The 21,994-nt window shown below is 49.4% G+C and overlaps 2 protein-coding genes and 2 long non-coding RNA genes across 15 annotated transcripts in view; 1 reads left to right on the forward strand and 3 right to left on the reverse strand.

Annotated features, from left to right (window-relative positions):
• Positions 1 to 1,466, reverse strand: part of BUB1B (BUB1 mitotic checkpoint serine/threonine kinase B) — a 33,026-nt gene extending 31,560 nt beyond the window's left edge. For 3 of the 4 annotated variants that reach the window (XM_048307881.1, XM_048307880.1, XM_048307884.1), the window contains exon 1: positions 1,380 to 1,466. In XM_048307881.1, the coding sequence (XP_048163838.1) occupies positions 1,380 to 1,387 (8 nt within the window). In that variant the 5' untranslated portion in view covers positions 1,388 to 1,466. The remainder of the gene's footprint in view (positions 1 to 1,379) is intronic. The other variant, XM_048307882.1, reaches the window with a different exon arrangement.
• An 8,201-nt stretch (positions 1,467 to 9,667) lies between these two features.
• On the reverse strand, positions 9,668 to 16,351 carry LOC125327875. Of its 5 annotated transcripts, none has more exons than XR_007204407.1 (5): positions 15,236 to 15,496; positions 14,631 to 14,773; positions 13,855 to 14,050; positions 12,595 to 12,700; positions 9,668 to 10,676 (listed from the first exon to the last, which is right to left on the reverse strand). XR_007204407.1 is itself a non-coding variant. In XM_048307895.1 (5 exons), the coding sequence occupies exons 1-4, from the start codon at positions 15,692 to 15,694 to the stop codon at positions 10,647 to 10,649; spliced, it is 738 nt and encodes a 245-aa protein (XP_048163852.1). In that variant the 5' UTR covers positions 15,695 to 15,930; the 3' UTR covers positions 9,668 to 10,479; positions 10,607 to 10,646. The 5 variants fall into 5 exon arrangements, 2 of the variants coding, with proteins under 2 accessions (XP_048163852.1, XP_048163851.1); XM_048307895.1 differs by lacking the exon at positions 13,855 to 14,050 and having other exon boundaries at positions 9,668 to 10,479; positions 10,607 to 10,676; positions 15,236 to 15,930; XR_007204409.1 differs by lacking the exons at positions 13,855 to 14,050; positions 15,236 to 15,496 and adding an exon at positions 16,268 to 16,351.
• The window catches only part of LOC125327877, an 84,532-nt gene continuing 77,790 nt past the window's right edge, over positions 15,253 to 21,994 (forward strand). For all 3 annotated transcript variants that reach the window (XR_007204413.1, XR_007204414.1, XR_007204415.1), the window contains exon 1: positions 15,253 to 15,327. This is a non-coding gene — a long non-coding RNA (uncharacterized LOC125327877). The remainder of the gene's footprint in view (positions 15,328 to 21,994) is intronic.
• LOC125327876 lies at positions 16,976 to 18,452 on the reverse strand. 3 transcript variants are annotated; one of them, XR_007204412.1, is made up of 2 exons: positions 18,366 to 18,452; positions 16,976 to 18,242 (listed from the first exon to the last, which is right to left on the reverse strand). It is a non-coding gene; the product is annotated as an uncharacterized LOC125327876 (long non-coding RNA). The 3 variants fall into 3 exon arrangements; XR_007204411.1 differs by having other exon boundaries at positions 16,976 to 18,239; positions 18,345 to 18,452; XR_007204410.1 differs by having other exon boundaries at positions 18,345 to 18,452.

Below are 21,994 nucleotides of genomic sequence, written 5' to 3' on the forward strand. Positions count from 1 at the left end.
TTACTGAAGCCAACTAGCAAAAGCTTTGTATACAATTAATCACTTTACAGTACCACAAAATTCAAATAATCCTGTTATTCTGAATCATTTTCTCTCATTGCAGTCTTCAGGCGAGACACAACTGCCCCGGGCAAAAGTCTGGGTACGGAATTTACTCCCTAACCAGTGGGAAGGCCCTCATGAGCTTATAGTTTGGGGTCGTGGGTATGCTTGCGTTTCCACAGATACTGGGGTACAGTGGCTACCTGCAAAACGCGTTCGCCCTGACCTACAGCACCAGAGGCAGAACAGGCAACCTCCAAATGACGGCCAGAACGCCAACCATCCAAATGGCGACCAGAATGTAGATCATCAGCCTAACGGCTCTTCTGATGATGACGACCAGGATGTCGACCATCAGGCAGATGGTCCTTCCACAAGCAGAGACTGAACTTCAAATTTCTTGTTATGAAGTCAGATAGTAAAGCCTTATAGACATACTTAGAATTATTAACTGATGTAAAATTCTGTTTAATAGTAGAATTGTTATCTTATAAAACAAAAAGGGGGAATTGTGGATACAAAAATGCTGTTAGCAAGGAATTTTCCTGCTGCTTTCTAAGCTGTGGGATATTTTTCCCTCTCACAAAGAGATTAGCAGAAATTCTATAAACTATGAACACCTGTGACCTTGTAGAACTATGTTTATGGTACAGTAGAAAAATATTTTGACAATGGATGTTTCAGGATTTCTAGCCAATCCACCTAGAGGGTGGGTGATCCTTTGTCCAATTAGACTATGAAGGAAAAGTCTATAAAAGAGTTTGTAAAATAATTAAATCAATCAATCTTGCTGCACAATTCCTGCCTGCTGGATCTTCTCTCCTCCTCCCTACGGTTGTGGGATATGGTAATATTTACTGTGCTAATAGTGGAAGCGCAAACCAGGCAAAAAGGTTCCGAAAACATGGTGATAATCCCACGTAGTCATTACCTCATAGAAAATAGTTGTCTTTAGCCATTTTTATTTATACTTAGCATACTTGCATGAAGAAAGTCCACTTTCATTGCATACTGTAGTTAAATGCATCATTTACTCTTTGCAACCATATATAAACTTTAACAGTTGCAAAGTAACTAAAGTCTCCTGTGAAGGACATGTAAGCAGTTACATAGCTTACAACAAAGTCATGACTGTTTCATTATTTAAAGTATTTACTATGAAGGCATTGTTTTGGAAACGGGGAAGCAAAGGAGAGAGAGAGAGAATATACTTTATTAGTGAAGAATCCGGTCACAAGAAGTTTAAAATGTGTTAGAAGAATATCAGATATGCTTCCTTTTGGCTTTTATTTAAAATTGCAGCTACTTGGAAAAGAACAGTGAAATCAGAACAATACCGGTTCATGCGATTGCTGCTGCTTGTCACCTTCTTTCCTCTTTAATTTCTTTTCCAGCTCCTCAATTTTCCTTTGTATTTCTTCCTTCTTCCGTTCTATGGCTTGTATTTCATCTAAGGAAAAAACACCTGTAAGGCCCAATGCGTATTTCACGTACAGTCGGTGGGTACAGCCTGAATTGCCAAGGGACCAAAACTTCTGGTGGTCTTTCCCTGTCCCACAGCTTCCATATAAAGCTGTTGAATATGTTACTGGCTCTGTACCTCAGAGCAGTTAACCAACTATCCCAGTAGAAAAAGAGAAGCAGCTGCAATACAGACAGAAGCAAATACACTTTTATGACTCCATCTGGAAAGCCTTACTTGCTTCAGCCCACTTTGAAACATACCTTCGTCTTTCTTTCTCGCTTTCTTCCTGTAGATTTCAGCTCGGATCTCTTCAAAAGAGAATTCATCAACTCCAGCATAAACTTTCTCTTTGCAGTACATCACCATCTCTTTCTTTTCCTGAGCATCCTGCTGGTGATGCTGCACTCGCTGCAGTGGGTCCTCCTGCTCCTCAGGTTTGCGAGTACTTAACACACGGTTTATGCTGGGCTCAATTTTGCAGGGAGTCCTGAAAAAACATGATTTTATTACTTGGGCTTTGTGTACTTCATTGTAGCACAGAAAAGCAGGCACTGGAGACAACTGGGCTAATTCCAGGGTCTGGTTTTGGAGTAGTGCAAAGACATTCTGTTCTGTGCTTAGAAAAATACACAAGAAAATTGGAATGAGTAACAGCAAAGGCCAGCATACTACTCAGAATTGTCTGATAAATAAATAAAGCAAAACAAACAACAAAATACAAATCCAACCTGAACTGTTAACAAGGTCGAGTCAAAAGCAAATAAAATTCTTATGATGTCTGAACTGCCGTGCATCCTGAAGCAGGATCTGTTCAATTTAGTTCCATCGAGCTGTGTGACCACAGGCGTGACAAGTCCCTAAACTCTGGCTTGTAGGATGGTTCTCTGGGAGCAAAGGGACACAGGACAAAAGGCACTTAAAAAGGGAAGCTCTTGGGCCAGATGAAACCTCCATGCTAATTTCAGGAGAGAGGAAGCAACACTGGTACACCTTTACCAACACCAGCGGTCCAGCCGACTTCACCAGGATTAACTCACATCTGGGAGTGATCATGGGGCAAACAGGTGCTCTTAATGTTTGACTTCTAAAGCTTTTTTTGGGGAGTGTGGGGATTCATAACTAAGATCACAACAGGGTTCTTCTGCCCAGAACTCTGGACAACAACTGATGGCAGGATTTGCATCACATTTACAAAGTTTCAGCACAACACTTCCAGACTATTTGGCAGGTGACCATGGGAGCATGAGGAAACGGATTCAAAGGCAGGAAAAAAAAAAAAATCTACTTTTAAGATTTCAACGACATAATCTAAACCTACCTACCAAGTCTCTGCCTAAGTCGCTTAGAGCTAACTCAGCATGGCGTTCAGTTCTACCCACTCCTTCCCTCTCCCTGGTATGAAAAGCAGCTGCCTTCGGTAAGTAACAAATCCTCATCCGAGAGACCGGCATGCCAAGAGGTTTAACTGTGTGGCATCACTGACTTTCAGGAGAAAGAAACAGTCTTAGACAGGAATGCAGTTTTTTACCTATTCTTCAACTAAACCACGGCAGAGCCTTGGTCAGAGCTATTCTGCAGTCCACACGCAATCCATGCTGCTCACCACCTCTCAGCATTCCTTGATTCCATGCAATTCAGAGCTGTGGGAACTGTCTGTAATATCCAACAGGCTTTTCCACTTCTCTCTCAGAAAGAGCCTGTCTATTCCCTGGCTGTCATTAGCCACAGAAAGGTAGAGCAACCTTGCAAAAGAAAGCGTTTTCCTCTGCTCCAACAAAACCACCCCATCTCCCGGGATTTATCAGCATTTCAGGGAGCACTGTACAAGCAGCACACTCACTCCTCCACGACCTAAGCAACACTGTTGGCATGGCAACTCTGATAGCTTATTTCAGAAGAAAACTCCAGATACGCTGAGCACAGAGCTCCCAAGATAGAAAAGAACCAGCCACAAGTCTGCCTCAATTTGGGGCTGCTTCACAGCAAACAGCACCCTAAGACAGGTAGCTTGTGGTTTTGTGTAAACACACTGAGTGAAGTGATTACACTAATTAGCATATTTAAATATGATCTAGGCTCCCACATCATCAGCAGCTCTGAACACGTCCCATGTCCTTATGCAACCTCTGCTGAAGCCTCTGTCATCAAGCTGCGGCACTAATTGCTCCCAGGCTGGCAGATTTTTAAATTCTTGTAGCTCAAGAGGCTTAAGGACTTGGCAAAACAACTCCGAATTTTAGGAAGCGGCTTTGAGAATTCCAAATGCAATCCCCCATCTCCAACTCTTAGACTCACATCATTTGTGGCTGAACTGACTCATCCACATAGGGGGTGAAACTGGGCACTGGGTGGGGCACTTCCATGCCAGAATTCACAGTTCTGCGAGGACGCTGCGGAAGGAAAGGCAAATTAAACTTGACGGAGACTTTTCCAAGATCAATTCCCTTCTCACACAGTCACAGCCCACCAGCTCAACACTGGCACCTAAAAGGCAAGGCGTGCTCCTCCTGTGTGCCCTCATCAGCCCCAGCTTCTGTTAGCCTGAGGGAATGTTACATCCATATCCAGGGATATATATACATACTATCCTGTTATCCCAATATCCTATTTAAATTAGACATATAAATGCCACGGTCCTCATTTTACAGCCAAGATTGTCCCAGTTCGTTGATAATATTCATTCTCCTGTCCACCAACAGCCTCCAGACTTGGGGTGGGGTTTTTTTTCCAATTTTCCCATCACAGGCCATTTCAGCACCACAAAAATCCCTTAACAGCTTCTGAGGTCCATTAGTTAAGGAGAGGAGGTGGAATTTAGTCTGACAACACGTCACTCTCATCTGCCTAGTTGAATTCTCTGGCACTCTTCAGCACAAAAAAAAAGTTATGTGGTGGGAATACTTCACAAACTCACTCCTCTTTTCCATCATTTCCCAAACTGCTTACTGAGCCATCTTGACACCAGCAATAAGAGAAACCCCTTCTTCCCTGGGCAGGTTTTAAGATCTCAGAGCATTCACCAAAGGTTATTCTTGCACTGCCCTTCAGTGGAGGGGAATTAAACATCCTCAACCCTTCTGCCAGAAACAGGATATTTTATTTCATTAAATCTAAGAAATTTCATTAAGGCGGGAGCAGAGAGAACTCTAAGGGCAGACATTAAAAGAAATATGGAAGCACTCAGAGATCAGAATGAATGTGTCAAGTAGCACAAAGAGACTGAGAAGTTTTATATTAATAATTCTTCCTCATTCTTCTCAGCTAAATTAAACCTGTGATTTACTAAACTTTTCCATTCATTTAACCAAATTGCTTTCTATCTGAAAAGAATATTCCTGGAGTTTCCCTCCATTTTAGCCTGGTTGCATCCTTCCCTCATTTGAGGTTTTGTTACTAAGCTTCACTTACAACAGTGTCCATATTGAGAAGATGAAAATATTTTTGTCCTCTTGATGCCTCAAGTTTTCAGCTTTTATGTAATCTTCATGTATTTGCAGCTTTGTAGACTGTTAAGTGCCTCGGTGTAACTTCTAGTACTTTCCCACCTTTCTTCCCACAGTGAACAGGTGCTTATTGACACATTCCTAAAATTTTGTTATGTCTTGCCTGTTACTTCTCCAAGGACATTTTATTTGGCACCACGTAACCACAGGCACAAAAAAGGTAGGGTAGGAGGGCAGAACCCAGGGTGGGACATTACCTAACCAACCACTCCTCTAGTTGGACAATATTGGCCAGATACTCTAATTGCCTGATTTTATCAGTTGTAAGGATCTAATTTGGGGCGCTATTTTTCGCCATATTGGGTACCTGAAGGCTTTCAAGTGAAGGTTTGCTTTTATATTATCATTCTAACATGGTCTGGAGAAGTTTGTGTTCTATTTCCAGGCACCAATCTCATGACTTTCTAGTGTTCTTTTCTGAGCTACAAAGAGCATGGGAACACTGGGGGTTATCTGAGCACCTATGAAACAAACCTGATCTCACAGGATTGATTCCCTTCAGACAATCCCTTGCATCACTTCTCCAGAACAGCCTAAGCACCTGTAGCTCAGCTGCTTCTTTTGATGTTTAGTTTAAGCCATTGGAAGTTACTTTCTGTGATCCTATTGTCAGGATAAATATTCCATTGATACAGCAGTTGAATTCTTTTGATCTCCGCTCTTCTGTTTTCCTCACAAGCACTTCAAAACAAGACTTGCAGAATGCTGTACATGGCTTATTTTCACAATTCAGGCAACAAGTCCTTCCTTCAGCTTGTATTTTCCAATATAATTTAACTCTTACGCTTCTTCCTTACAGGTTTAACTAATGCCTGGCTTCTCTCCCATTCCTTGGCTAATGCTTTCCCTCTTACATTCCTGTTCTGCCCTCCAAACAGTTTAGCAGGCCACCTCTGCCAATTCTTACGGTTAGCGAGAATTTCAAGTCCTCGATTTTAAAACTCCACAGAGTTTTTAAACCTTATTCTAGCAATATCAGCTTGCTAAACTTGAATGGAGTATGCATGGCCAGGGACTCTCCAGAAGGAGAGCAACTCTTCACAAGGGCATGCAGTGACAGGACAAGAGGGAATGGCCTTAAGCCAAAGGAGGGTGGGTGTGGATGAGATATTGGGAAGAAATTCTTCTCTGGGAGGGTGCTCAGGCACTGGCACAGGTTGCCCAGAGAAGCTGTTGCTGCCCCATCCCTTCAAGTGTCCAAGGTCAGGTTGGATGGGGCTTGGAGCAACCTGGTCTAGTGGAAGGTGAAACCAGATGATCTATAAGGTCCCTCCCAAGTCAAACAGTTTCACGATTCTATGATTAAATCTGTATTTACAATAGACACAAACCACAGGCAAGGGAGAAAGACACGACCTCTGCCTCAGCGATCAGAAGTCATCAGCTTACACACACCTTCCTCTCTTTTCCCAGTCCATTTCGAGCCTCCTTACCCTGCCAGAGTTCCAAAGTCCTGCACTGAGTTTGCTCTGCAGGCTGGACATCACCCGCCCCTGCCTGAGGGGCTGCACATTCTCCTTGCTCAGCTCCGACTCGTGGCTGCCCTCCTGGAACACGACCACCTCTCCTTAATCTTGAACGACTCTTCTTTAATCCTGCATTTAACAAGAAATGGACACCTGTAAGGCTGGGTACTGACCTGAAACCTGACACAGCCGGCTTTCCTCAGCCGATTCCACCCCGAGTTTTCTGTGCAGCCAAAAAATACCGCTTAGATGCCCAGCTTTTAGAGGGACTTGAGCCTTTAATTCTCCTAATATGAGAAATATATGTAAAAAGAGCCAATCTTCACAGTGAAGAACTGCAAGCAGGCGATGTTAGCAGGAAAGACCCCCCCCAACACAACAGGAGCGCGCCCTCACGTACCCCTCACCCCTCACAGCCCCTGCGGCCGCCTCAGCCCCTCACGGACCGCACAACCCGCAGCCCCGCGCACCTCTCACCCCACGCCGCCTCAGCCCTCACCCCCTCACGGACCCACGCTCCCCTCACGGACTCCACAGCATCTCAGGCCGCCCCAGCCCCGCGAACCCTTCCCGGACCCGCGCCCCTCCTGACCCGACGCACCGCACACAAATCCCGGCGGTGCGAGCCGCCCCGTCCGACACAACATCCCGTCACCGAAGAGCCCAAGCAACGCTGCCGCCTCAGAATTCAATCCCCTCCCGCCTCCTGCGCCGCGCCCCGCCCTGCCCTGCCCGATTGGCGCCGTCCTGCGTCGCCCCGGGCCATCACGGGAAATGTAGTTTCCTCCTCACCCGCGGCGGCCCGCGGGGAAATAAAAATAATTTTATAATTAATGCCCTCGCAGTTAATCTCATCCGAAAGGCATCCTCCTGTTCCTGCTCGCGTGTGTTCCCGCTCTTTGCCTCTCCTAACTGCTGGCACCCGCTGATTCCCCACGTTATTTCTCTGCCTTAAATGCTGTTATTTTTCCTGAGGTGCTCACTTCCTGCAAGTGGCGTGTAGTTGTGCTTTGGTGTCACAGAAAACCTCACTTTTTGGGTAACCCTGGAAAATACACAGTTTGACATGCCCAAAAGTGGCTCCCAGAAGAGTATGGCTGTGTTAATGTGATGCTCAGCCCCATCAATTACCTTCTCTCCTACAGCATTCCAAGAAAATACTAATTAGTCTGAGAGGCTGCAGTAATTTACAGGAGCCTGGGGTGACTGGAAGAGGCCAAGGCCAGGTTGGGCGGACCTTGGAGCAACCTGGGCTAGTGGAAGGCGTCCCTTGCCCATGGCAGGGGGTTGAGTGGTATAGGTTTTAAAATCCCTTCCCACCCAGAGCATTCCAGGATTTTATGAATATCTCTGCACTGCTTCCGGTGCCGGAGCAGGATCGTGCAGTGAGACCAATTTTTTCCTGCTCTTTTTGACAGGGCAGAGGCAAGAGCTCAGGTCTAACAATCAGGGGAGAGGGTGAAGCGCTGGAACAGCTCCACACGCTTACACCGTGCTCTCCAGCACCCCCTCGTGTTCCTGCAGGGAACTGCAATGAGCTGGGACTGGCTATTCGCCTCTCTGGAAGCCAGATCTTAAAATCCAACATCTGCAGGGTCTCAAAAGTACAGATGTCTTGCTCCTCAGGATCTGCAAACACTGACATATAAGGCAGCTGAAAAAAAAATTGCCATAGACTTGGACAGGAATATCCTGTCAGGAACATAGATTAGCTGCCTGTTGCTGTTCGGAAGATGATCAATGAAAGACATTTGTCAGAAAGAAAACTGAATGAGCAAAAAGTGTTTTTTTTTCTTCCCAACTGCCCTTAACTCACAGACTCTGAAGACCTTTGTGATGCTTATGACTTATTAAGCTTTTGTAGGCACAGAAGAGATGAACTGCGACCATGGTGTTGGTGGGTGGTTGTTTCTCTGTTACATGGGCAAGAAACTTGTGACAGAGCCCGGAGCGGAGAGAGCGGGCAGGGTGGTGCTGGATGGGGCTAGGTGAAGCGGTGCAGGGTTGCGATGCGAGTGCACGTGTGTGGGCGTGCGTGTGACGGACAGCGGCAGATGCCGCTCCCAAGAGGGCGGAGGGGGCTGCAATTCAGAGTCAGCAACACCCAAGAGGGCAGCCTGGGCCTGAAGTCGTGGAATTGTTCAGAACTGGCTGCTGCCACCACACAAGGTGGCAGGTCTGGGCAGAACTCACGTGATACCGCACCTAAGATGGCAGGCCTCACATGAAGTGGCTTCTGACAGAATGCAGGATGGCGGAGTTTAGGCGGAAGTCACATGGACCACACCTAAGATGGCGGCTTAGGCGTATGGTGCCCTTTCCAAGATGGCAGCAGCTCGTGCATGCACTTTGGGTAGGGACGACAAAATGGCGCTGTGAAAGGACACTCCCCCGATAAAGACATCTACTCGCCTGCCTGAATCTGGCCACAATCATGACTGCGACCCTGACCTCACACTTGCAGCGCGATCTCCCACGGCAGTTCCTGGTGGGGATGTCCCAGTGGGTCAGTGGTGCTGGGGGCGGGCGGGAGACGGTGGCAAGCAGTGGCTGGGCAGCCTGTGTCATGGATGCTGAGGTGAGAGGCCCCCTGAGCAGGCACAGCTCTGAGTGGGCTCCTCACACCCCTGCTGAACCCCGAACCCCGGCTCAGCCCCGCAGGGCAATGGTGCTGGGGCTGTGCCACCATGTTTCCCCCTGGAAGCAGTGGGAGCGGCTGCTGCGTCAGGCCCTCAGGGAGGTCATCCATCATCCTGGCCCGGGAAAAACACATGAAAACGGAAAATAACACAACCTTTTATAGACATGTTGGTGTCAGTCAAGGGCCCTGTGTCACTGCAGTGGAGAACAATCTTGAAAGGAATGAGAAGGAGGTGTCTTTACAAACAAACTGTGGGCCTGCTGGTAGATAAAGCCAGATACTGAGAGGTGAAAGAAGCAATGGGTGGAATCATAAATTCCATAGGAATTCCACTAATTGACACAGACTGTTGCTCACCCAAGGCCATGCTAAATTCCTGGACTTAGAGAAAAAGAACAGAGACACAAAGAAAAAGAAGTGGGGAGGATGCACATTAGAAGGGGGTCTGTATTAAGCAATTTGGGAAGTCTGTACCTCAAGTACCTCAGCCAATGGGGAAAGAGAGAGGGAAATGCGACCGAGAAATTAGGATAAAAAGGAGGCTGTGTCCTCTAGCAATTTGAGAGACCCCACAGGAAACACCCATGGCCTCTCCCTTTATTCAAATCAAGTTACAGAACTCCTCTGTCTCCTTTACAGACATAAACCTCTGACATCGTGGATTAATTTTCCTGACAGATTCATCCCTGAGACCCATAATACTGATACCTTTGAATGTTCCAACTTCAATGTGAGTATTGCAGGAAGCTTCTGCATTCCATTCCCTAGTACGGCAACAAGACAAAATTCTCACCCATCCTGGATCTTCACAAAATAGTGTACAAGGTTTAAACAAGCCTGGTGGTTTGAGGGGCACCGTCTGCCCAAAAAGCCCAACTCTGCATCCAGATGAAATAAACATCACAAACAGATCAATGAACAACACATGCACGGGACATTGTCCAATTGCATTGGACCTGCAATTAACTCAGCAATGGAAAAGCATAGGCCCAAAGGTCTCATGAGAGAGTGCAAAATGTATTGAACACTTTCTAGAAGGCACCCACATCATTATTTAAAGGTGTGGCTCAGCTAAGGAGCAATACCAATAAGGCCCATAGACAAAAAGCCTGGACTTTTTTTCTTTAAAAAAACTCAACTATCTAAAGTATGGTTCAGTAATTCAGGTGACTTCAGCCTGCCACTTTCTGTTGAAAAAGGGTCAACTAAGTCTACACTCTAAGATATAAAGAGCAGTTAAATATATTAAGGAGATTGAACACACAGTATCATTTTCCCGCTGAACCTCAGCCACAGAAGAAGCTTCTCTCTGTCCCAGGAGCTGCAGGGAATTTGGGCAGGTGAAATGGTATCAGAGAATCACTGTAAATTCAAAGGCAGAAAGAGAAGATCTACCATTAAAAGGCAGAAAAAAGGGAAAGGTTTCAGAAAACATCTCTGCAGTCTAACTAACAATTATTTCCAATTCCCCAGTGAGAAGAACAGGAACCTGCAGCAATCAAGGCCGCACAGTCCACAACAGCGAGAGCTCAGCACATCCAGAGAGGCAATTCCAGCATCTAAAATAAAAAAAAAAGAAGAAAAAGTTGAATTATTTCAATAATAAACTTAATTTTAATAATTTATTTTAAGTGTTTTAAAGTTACCTTAAGTTCTTAACACCAAACCAATCTCTGCTCTTGATTTTGGCTCACAAGAAGCCAATGGTCACACAGGCCCTGCTTGCGGAATTCCTGATCCAAACCCTTGCCTTCCCTGCGATGCCTTAAGAGGCCTCCTAGACACAGAGACTAGACAGGAGTAAGGGAATAAAAGTAGGTACTTATTTGAAAGGCCTTCAAAGGTACCCCCTGGGGGCCAGAGGCTATTGCTGAGATGGACCCCAAGATGGACGACAGGTCACGACTTCTTCACACTTTTATAGGTTTGGTTCATTTCCATATCAGGGTTAATTCTCCAATTAAAGCTTCAGTTTTGCCCTCAGCTTACCCCCCCCTTAGCGGCTCTTTGGTTTATATTTTTGGGCCTAGGACAGCCTAAGTGTCCTTGAAGAGCAGGCCCAGAGAGGCTTTGTTATGTCTACCTAGCACGAGAGCAGAAATTAACAGGCTACAAGAAACTTTCAGAGTTACACACTAAGCAGCACAGAATTTGAAAAATATAAAAGTTAAAACCTAAGGCATCACCTGCCCAGCACTGAGGGAAATCTGACAGAGGATTAATAAAGAACCTTTGCTGAGAGCAGTCATCACCACAGGCCTTCAGGCTTGGCAAGATTTTGTAGCGAACAAACCCAAATTCAAATCCTGAATCTGAATCTCTGACAAGTCTTGTTAGAAAGATACCAGTCAGTAAATCAGACCACAGAATTAAAAGGAAGGAGTAACAGAAGCTTTTCCAGGAACAGCACAAGTTCCTTTTCTCCCTCACCAGTCTGGGACTGTAGGACCAAATCTTGCCACCAAGAGACAAGAGAGTTGTTATTAACACTTAAACCTCTCAAACATTGTTATTTCTCAGAGAACTGTTCCAGCACTGAGCTACTCCCATGTGCCTGCAGTGCTTTGGGGAGGGGCAAGATGATGTCCTACTTCTGGCTGGAAAAATTTCAAGATAATAAAAAGTAATTTCCCTTCTCTCTCTCTGACCCACAGCCAAAGCAGCTGTGTAGAACAACAGGGGGTATTTATGGGAGGGCTGATTCACTTGGGAAAGAAACCCAAACCCTAAAGAAACAAAACCACCCCAAATTTCAACCTGGAAAGATGCTGCTTCCTGAATGGGAGCACACACAACTCTGTTAAGCCAGACAGGAGATTAGAGACCAGAAAAAGCCAAAAGATGGGCTCTGCTTCGATACACTCTCTGATTGATAATTCCAAAGGAAATTCCCCATGGATCGTAAGCAATCACCTCTAATTTTTCCTCTGGAATCATTACTGCCTTGGCTTTCTGTGGAAGTGTTTCAAACATCCGTGGAAGGTTCAGGGGCTTGGCTGGGTTGTTTATGGCTCATCCTGACAGGTCCAGGCCAAAGCCAAGCACCTCCATCACTGCTCCAGCCCGTTTCAGGGAAATATGGATATAGTTTATAAATACTCCCCTTCCCTGCATCTCAGTCTCTCACTGCACATTCAGGGAGTGGATTTACTCCATCCTTTGTTCCCAACAGCACCTCTCCAGCACAAATCCCACTTCTCACAGACACAAACGAAGCAGACCTAAGGCAATGGGTTCTAGCAGCAGCTGCAATTCCGAGCTCCCTGTTCCCTGGATTGCTCATCCAAGCACTCCCAGCAATCTCACCTCAGCCCAGAGACTCTCTGTCCTCAGAGGGAAACACAACCTGATGGGACACAGCTCTGGCACTGCATTTCCTCTTCCCTTCTCCTCTTTTCCAACAGACCAGGCTGCTGGAAATGGCATTCTCTAGGGAGTTCATCCCAGCAGAGAGGAGAAGACGAACTGGTGACTTACCCACACCATGAGCAGGACCGGGGGGGGGGGGGGCCTTGCTGGGTTTGGCTGCTCAAACACCAAAGCTTTTGGCAAAGATGAGATGAGTTCAGTGATTTTTCCTGTCCTGAAAGAGAGCAGAAAAGGGAAGCTAATCCCACTGTGGAATCAAAGACTCCTGCATTTCATATTTCTGCTCTGATTGCTCACTATGGAGTTTTAGCCATTAAAAAAAAGGCAAGTGACACCAAATCACATTAAAAGTGCCCTTTCCCAGCACTTTTATTCCAAGCATTAAAAGGATGCTCATTTTTCTTCTAGCATTGTTTCCCTAATTTTAGCAGAACCATTTTCATCCCAGACCCCACTCATCAGTTGTTCAATCCTTTGCCACTGGATTTGGACAAAGGAAGAGACACACCTGTATCACAGGAAATCATGGAGAGAAACCCCTCTAAAACCTGACAGAGAAAAACAACAGAAAATGCAGGAAGACACATCCCTTATTTGCATATATAAAAAGGAGGCTGTGTCCTCTAGCAATTTGAGAGACCCCATGGGGAAACACCCACGGCCTCTCCCTTTATTCAAATCAAGTTACAGAACTCCTTTTCTAAAGACTTCTCTGCATTTGGATGTTCTTTGCACTTGGCCTTCTTTAAAAGAATGGATTTGCTGCTGAACACATCTCAGGCCCATATTTGATCAGGATAAGGTGGGATGGAGATGAAGACTCACACAGGGAATAGCCAGGGAGATGCAGGGCCTGGGAACATCGAGGAGGGACAAGAGAAGGAACAGGGATTGTTTTCTTTGCTTAGGTCCATCGATGCTGTGAGCTTGGAAAACACACAGTACCGGAGGGATCCAGGGCAGGAGCAGGGTAACTCTGGGATGAGGGGAATCTGCTCCCACTCCAGGGCTGTGCCAGTGAATGAGGGGATTTTTTTAGTGCCTTCATTGCACACAAAAACCAAACCCAGCACCACTGAGCTGGACTTTAGTGAGCTGCAACACAAAGCAGCCCCTGGGCTTTGGGGGAACACAACATCACCAAGTCATGGAGCCAGAGGATGACATTTGGGAATAATCCTTGCTGCCTGGAGGCAATTCAGATGAATGAGCCACAGGAGCTGTGGGGTTTTCTGCTCTTCCTGCAGTGGCATCAGTCCAGACCATGAGACATTTCCTGGAATAGGCCCTCCCTGTAAATGGGAGCTACAGCAAAGCTCAAGCCCTTGTTTAGAGACCCATGGAAAAGCAAAGGTGAGGTGGGATTACCTGGAACCCCAGGGGACCGAGGTGAAAGGGATGAAGAAGCAGACAGCAAACAGCTTCCACTGCTTCTCACTCCAGCAAGGGGAGCATCCCTGGAATTCCATGTCCAACGTCTCTCCCAAGCCCCACAGGTGAACAAACAGGTACTTCAAGACTGATCTCTTTTGTACTTCCAGCAGCACAGACCCACTGGGAGGAACTGGAATCCAAGGACACATGTCAGCAACTGTCTTCCCACTTGCTGCTCTCTCCTTTCCAGTGGGATGCAGGTGCCACCCCCCAGAGGCAGGAAAACTACCTTGCAAGCCAGTACAGAACCTGCCTGGAAAGCCCAGGATGCCAGGAGCCAGCAGCCATTTCTCCTGGATTTCCTGCTTACAGGCATTTTAAGCCTGCTTTGCCTCACGGGTGCTTTTCTGTCGAGGGCATTCCCATCTTTTCTTTAGCCTGAATGAAGGTTTGGAAAGCTGAGTTTCATGAGAACTGGTTCATATTTTGATTTTTCTTAACTTGGAGTTTACCCCTGGCACCAAAATCAGGGGGTAAACCCAACCTGGCCTTGAAGTGCCATAAGATCCCAGATATCCAATCCCCAGTTCCCTCAGGATTGGTTCATTGAAAGGTTAATTTAGCAAACTTAAGGGTTTGGCAATTTCATGATCAAAACACCAAGAAACCTGTGAAAAAGAAACTTAATCAAAACCAGCTAAAAGTGTTCCCAGCTGATGACTCACTGGAACAACTCATGAAAAAGGAGGTAGGATTGATTCAATACTCACAAACCCATCTTGCCAAGATCAGCGTTCTCTGCCCACTGCGGACACAGCAACCAGCAGGGACATTTCCCCCACTCTGGCAGAGACCTCCTCTCTCCACATCCAGGGAACTGCAGCCACTCAGGGAACGTCAACTTAGTCCTGGGCTGGAAATAGGAGAGGGACAAGGAAAGTTTTTAAGTCATTCTAACCTCAGTGTCTCAATTCCATATTAATTATTTACATGTTGTATTAAGAACCATAAGGACACAATGCTTGGAATTCTCAAAAGCGGCTCAGCTTGGCTACTTCAAGGACTTTCACACTCAGGGAGCTGATCGGTCCCAGATTTAAACCCCACATTTGATAGAAATCTGACAGAAATTTGATCTGGCTGCCAGCATTAGAGCTGGTCCCACACACAGACACACGAGGCTGCTGCGAGTTTGCCACTTCAGCAGCTCCCGGGGATATGAACACCACCCACACCTCCCACCTTTGCTCAGCCCACAGCCCATCCAGCACTCACCGAGAGCTGCTGGGAGCTGGATTCTCCTGCTCCGCCTGCCTGGGAAACCCTGCCTGCAGCTGGGAAACCCTGCCTGCAGCTCTGCCCCCCCACCTCTCACCTCCTGGGAAAGAGCAGCTGCATCCTTGCGGGCTGCTCCCGCCTCTGGGCAGCTGCCGCCCTTCGGGCAGGGGGATGGCTCAGGCAGCCCCGGTGAGTGCTCTTCCTCGATGATTTTGTGTTTTCCCACATTTCCCCGGGCCGCAGGGGAGCGCGGGGCGGCGGCAGCGGCGGGACGAGAGCGCGGCGCGGCAGCGCGTGCCCCGAGGGCTTCTCGTGGGAGCGGCGCGGCGCGACCGGTACAGAGGCGTCCCCGCCGCTGCCTGCCGGTGCTGGCGCGGCTCCCGCCCGCCCCCGGCGCCGCTGGCCCCAGAGCCCGTGTCCGCACACCGGGAAACGCCGCGGAAAATCGCGCTGAAAGCGCTGGATCGGCGTCAGGGTGGCGTTCAGGCAGCCGAACAGACGGAGCGGGGTCCTTCCTCCCTAACAGTGTTTGTCCCTGCCCAAGACGCATGCGCATGACGCCGCCACCTTTGGAAGGTCAGATAAGCCGCGTGCCGAATCGCCATCTTTGGTGCGGCACCATGTGACGGCCTCCCTTCGTCGCCATCTTGGGTGCTGGCAGAAGCTACTTCCGGTCAAGCCGCCATCTTGGGTGTGGTAGCATTAAGGCCCCTCTGTCTATTCGGCTGCCTGAGCTCCGACGCCGACACCACGCTCTCAGCGCGATTTCCCGCAGCGTTTCCCGGCGTGAGAACATGGGCGGTGGAGTCAGCGGCGCCGGAGGCGGGCGGCAGCCGCGCGAGCGGCGGCAGGCAGCGGCGGGGACGCCTCTGGCGCGGTCCAACCGCGTCCGCCGTCTTGAGCGTCCTGTCGCGTGATAACAAAGCGTCACTTCCGCCGTCCTGGGAGCGGCGCGCAGGCCGCTCCGTTCGGCGGTGCCCGCCCGCTGCCCCCGGCCCGCATCGCCGGGCGACCGCGGCCCTGCTGCCCGGCTGTCATTCTTCTCAGTCACCGCCCCTCCTTGTACCGCCATGGCCCCGCTCAAGCACGGCCGTGTCCCTTTTCGCTCCTAACTGTCCTTCAGCCCTACCCTCCGTTCGCAGACGTCGTCCCGCTCCTTGCCCCTGCCGCGCTCGGCCGTCACGGAGGCCGCCGCTGTCTCGTGTCCCCCGGCACGGGACTGCAGGGAGGGCCGGGGCGCTGTGTCGGGGGCGGCAGTGCCGCTCTCTGTCCCCAGGTGGCAGCGCCGCCGCAGAGGACACCGGTTCGGAGGACACTGGCCCCTGGGACACGGTTCGAGGCAGCGAGAGAACCGAGAGAAAAGTCGGCTTAGAGCGCTTTTTATTTCCTTCACGCCGATCATCTTTTCTTGTGTTTTCAGGCACTTGATTGCTTCATCCCTATATAGAAGCGCTGTGTCATTATTTTCAAAACCTACAGATCTCTATTCCGGGTTTCTTATATTCAGGTACAGAAGATAGTAGATAGAGGGTGTATTTTGAAATGAATTTAGATATAAATTAGTGTTATTTGTCAATATATGTAAAAATGAAAACCCTGACAGGTTTTAGTATCCTACATACACCCCGTCCCTGTGAGTTTTCTGGCATTTTTGGGCTCCTCTGGGGGAAGGCACCCAGGATGGCCCCCGTCATTCCCCACTCACCTGCTCCTCCACCGCATCGTGGCTCTCCCAGGACATTGGGGTGCCCCAAATGACATCAGAGCCCCTGAGCCTCCACCCCATCCCCCAGCCTTTTTTCCCTCACCCCCAAAGACGGGACAAAACGAGTCCAACTGCCCTGGACAGCAGCGCGTCGCTTTAATAAAGCCATTTACATGTGTACATCCCCCCCCAAAAGGGGCTCTGCTGGCACAATAAAGGGGGACAGCCCCCAGAAGGGCTAAAGTTCCTCCCCAGCTCCGGTGTCGCGGGCTGCTGGCTGCGTGTCCCACGATGGTGCCGCGGCTCCCGCTCAGGCTCCGCTCCGTTCCTGCGCTCGGGGCAGTGGCAGGAGTTGTCTCATCCCTTCCCTACGGCGCTGCTGCTGCCCCTGGGAGGCTGGAGCACCGGGATCCCAATCTGCGCTCACGGACCCATCGAGCGGTGGGGTGGGAGCACCAGGGAAAGACGAGGAGAGGCAGAAAGAGGGAGTGGGAGCAGAGGGGACACAGGAAGAAAAGGAAGAACAGGGTGCAGGATGGAATTGAGAAAAAAACATCGGGCATGGGCAGCACGACAGAGAGGGATTAAAAAAGAATAGGGACAGGAAACGGGACAGGAGGATCCAGTGAGAAACAATGGCACAGGGAGCAGGACAGAGCAACAGAGAATAAAAAGGAACATGAATGAGGCACGGCAAAGGACAGAGAAAAAGAATGGTAAACACACAGGAAGGACAGAGGGATACCGAGATAAAGAGGGAAACAAGGACAGAGAAAGGAAATGACCACGGCAGGTGGGTGTGGAGGGAAGACGGGCAAGGTGTAGCAGAGGGATGGAGAAAGAGAGGGATGGGCAGCAGGACAGAGGGTTATCAAGAGAAGGATGCAATGAGGGAGAAGGACTGAGCAGCAGATGCAGACAGGTACAGGCAAAAAGGACAGTGAGAGGGACAAAGAAATACAGTCACGGTGCAGGGCAAAGGAAAAAGGAGAGGAAGAAAGAAGGAAAGATAAAGATGCGGGCAGGGAGTGAGACAGAGAGAAAAAAAATAGGACAGAGAACAGGAAGAGGGACTGACCAATATTTATTAAATAAATATTGAGGATTTATTTCTTAAAAGAAAAACAAAAACAAGAGAGAGTACCGTAGTGAAAGGGAATGGGATGGGGAGCACTCCGGACAAGAAAGGAACACAAAAGACACACTGGACAGAGAGACGGACTGGAAAGTTGGATAGAAGGCTGAAAGAAAAACAGGAACAAACCCCAGGACTTACTAGAGAGTGTGGCTGATGAACGTGTCAGTAGACCGCCAGCTCGAACAGAACCACTTACTGTCACGGCTCCGCCTGGGACTCATTAATTAGCATCTGTCTCTTGGCAGGGCCATAAACCCCCTGCTAAAACAGGAGGTGAAAGCTGATGGATGATGTGCACCTGGTTTGGTGCTGCTCAGCCCTAATCCCAGCCCATGCCGCCAGTGAACACCCTGATCTCCGAACCTTTTCTCAGGGAAATTTCACCTTTATCTGTTCTCTTCCCCTCCCGGTGTCACAGTGTGCTGGGAATGAACATGATGAGAGGCTTCTCTGTTGCAGGTTCTTTGGAAATCCTACACTGACTTTGAGATTGAGCAAGAGGAGCATGAGAAAACCGGGAAAAGCGTGTGGCTCAGTTAAGGAGCATACCAACAAAGCCCACAGACAAAAAGCTTGGGGTGTCGCGGTTGGGTTTTTTTCCATTCTTCCTTTCAGTGACTTTTGCAAGCAAACTCTGAAGCTCACAAGCCACACGTGTCCCCCAGCGCCGCTTGCCGGGACTCGCTCCAGGCTGGCGCCGTTCCACGGTGCGGGGGGACCGGGAAGGCCACGGGAGCCACGGGACCGGCGGCACTCGGCGCCCGGGAGCAGCCCCGCGCACCCGGCACCGGGCGGAGCGCGGTCCCGGCGGGGAAGCGGCTCCTCCGGGGGCCCGGCGGCGCCCGAGCCCCGCGCACGGACCGGGCAGAGCGGCCGGGACCGGCGCTGCTCCGTGCCCGGCGCTGCTCCCGCCCGCCGGCCCGGCAGCGCTCGCCTCGGCTCCGGCAGTCCCTGTCGGCAGCCCACCAAATTCCCATTCCACCTCCGAAATTCCCCAGGGGCCAGGAGTGCTCCCGCGCAAGAGGTTTGGTGCCGGGGCACGGGCAGAAACGCCCTCAAATGCAGAGGCACACCCCGATTTAAACCCGTCAAATGCTGGAAGAGCTGGAGTTTCCTTCAATTTAACCCCGGAAACTGAGGCAACAGGGGGTGTTTACCTCAATTTAAAGCAATACAGCGGCAAATAAATGGGTTCTCCTCTCCAATTTAATCCCCTAATATATCAGAAAAAGAGGGTTTTCCCTCAATTTAAATCTCTCAAAAGATGGAAAAAGGGGAACCCTCAGTTCAGACCCTTAAAAAGCAGGGACAACAGGGCTTCCCCCTCAATTTAAACCTTAGGATGATGAAAATGGGGGGCTACCCTCATTTCAAACCCATAAAATGGCAACATCCGTTCTTTTCCCTTCCATTTAAAATGGAACACGGGGATTCCCTGTCAACTGATACCCCAACACTATGGAAAAGGCAGGTTTTCCTTCAACCAGTACCCTTAAAATGACAGCTGAAGGGAGATCCCTGCCCCCCAGTTCAAACACAGACAATAATGGAAGAGGAGTTTCTTCCCTCAATTTAAACTCCTTTTGTCCTCATAACCCCCATTTTTCCTGGGGGCACTGGGGAGGGTCTGAGGGCACTTGGGAGGGACTGGCAAGATGAAATCGAAAGGGGAAAGGGGAAAGGAGAAAGATCCCCCTGCAAATCCACACACTGGCTCACCCACTCCTGCCTGGCACAAAGGTTTGTCCCTCGGCACCTCCTTTAAGCAATGCTCCACATCCAAGTGCATCCAGGTGCTCCCCCAGGCCCTGTGAGATGCTCTCATCGTTGTTCCATAAGAGGCCCCCCAGGAGCCCACCATAAGCCCCTCTCCTCCAGCATCTCCATGCAAAAGTGAGCTGAGGAAACCGCTCCTAAAGCAGCCCCCATCAGGAACTGCCCTCTCCTCATCCTCACAGCTCACACCTGGGCTGTTGCCAGTCTGAGTGCAAGGGCAGGTGCACAAAGGAGCTCATTCCCTCACTCCAGGAGCTCCCAGCAGTTCCACACCCTCTTTTCTCCCATGCTGATCATTTCTCCAAGAATGGAGCTGTGCATTTCAATTCCCTTCTCTTTTCTCCGACAATTCCCACCAGTCCAGACCTAAAGCTGACACAAGGAGTGCTTGGTGCCCACAAATCCAAATCCAGACCTTGCCATCCCTAAACCAGAAACTCCGAACACACAATCCTGGAAAATTTGCATTAATTCAAACCTAACATTGAGGACACACCGAATACTTCAAAATTCCCAAGAAACATCCTGTTGCCTTCAACTCCCAGGGGTTTTTGCTTTGAATTCATGTGGATTTGGGGATCAAGGAATTTCCCTGAAAAAACCTGCGCGGTGCATGCTGGAATCCTCGATCCTGTGAATCCAGGGAGTGTTAAAAGCTTAGTCCAACCTGGGCCCCCATAAATTTTTGCCAAATATCCCCCAAATCCTCAGGATAACAGAACCCTCTGGTACTGCATTTTTAGTTTATTCCCAGTGCTGGGCTCTGAATATGGACTTTGGGGGAACAAGACCGTATCAAGTTAGAGAGCCAGGGGATGACATTTGGGAACAATCCTGGCTGCCTGGAGGCAATTCAGGCCCCACAGCTCAGGCAGTGGCACAAAGTCAGTGCAGACAAATGATCCACAGGAGGAGCTGTGGGATTTTCTGCTCTTCCTGCAATGGCATTTATGGCTGAGCAGTTCAGAACAAGGCCTGATGCCGTGGTTTGACACTGGCCAAACGTCAGGGGCCCACGAAAGTCGCTCACTCACCCTCCCCTGCCACAGCTGGGCAGAGGAGAGAAAAATTTCATGAAGGCTTCAGGAGTTGAGATAAGGACTGGGAGAAAATACTCCAAGGGCAAAACAGGCTCAACTTAGAAGTACAAAGTGAATGTATTGCTAACAGAATCAGAGGAGGATAATGAGAAGTAAAATAAACCCTCAAACACACCTTTTCTTCCCCCAGCCCCTCCCTCCTTCCCCCCGACAGCGCAGGGAGACAGGGCATGGGGGTTTGGTCATTTCAGCACCGAGATTTTCTTCCGCTGCTCCGGGAGAGGAGTCCTTCCTTCCCCTGTGAGCCTGTGGGGTCCCTCCCACAGGAGACAGTTCTCCACGAACCTCTCCCACGCGGGTCCACTCTCAGCAGCAGCAGCAGCAGCCACCCCGCCCCTGCTGCAGCGTGAGTCCCTCCCACGGGCACACAGCCCTCCCTAAACTGCTGCGCCGTGGGTCTCTTGCACGGGGTGCAGGGCCCCAAGGACAGGCTGCTCCACCTGGAAGCGGGGCCCTCTCTCCCCACCGGGTATTCCACTGGAACACAGCCTCCTCCAGGCATCCACCTGCTCTGCCACGGGCACCATCTCCCCCAGGGGCTGCAGGTGGATCTCTGCATCCCCCGTGGATCCCCATGGGCTGCAGGGGCACAGCTGCTTCACCATGGTCGGCACCACGGCCTGCAGAGGCACCTCGGCTCCGGCACCTGGAGCACCTCCTGCCCCTCCTTCTCCACTGACCATAGTGTCCCATGTTGTTTTCCTCACATGTTCTCACCACCTCCTCTTCTCTGCCTAGAAGGCAAAACTGTGTGACTTTGAATTTCTTCTTAAATATGTCATCACAGAGGTGTTACCAAGCTCTCTCATTGGCCCAGTTTTGGCTAGCAGCATGTCCATCTTCAGAGCCATCAGCCATTGGCTCTGCCAGACATGGTGGAAGGTTCTAGCATCTTCTTCCAGAAGCCACCCCCATGGCCCTGCTACCAAAAACCAGGCCATGCAAAACCAACACGTTGGTGTAAACTGAAGCCACGATAAGAATAAAGTGCTGTAGCAGTTAAAACACTAATTAGCTAGAGGGGATGAAAAAAGTCTTATTGTGTTGGGATTTAGGATTGTTTAACCATGAATTAATTCTGGATTGATTTTTAAGTAAACTACCTGATGAATAGTAAGATGTGTTACCATCTGTGCC

This window comes from Corvus hawaiiensis, chromosome 6 (assembly GCF_020740725.1).
Source record: "Corvus hawaiiensis isolate bCorHaw1 chromosome 6, bCorHaw1.pri.cur, whole genome shotgun sequence".
In the NCBI taxonomy this organism is placed as follows: domain Eukaryota; kingdom Metazoa; phylum Chordata; class Aves; order Passeriformes; family Corvidae; genus Corvus; species Corvus hawaiiensis.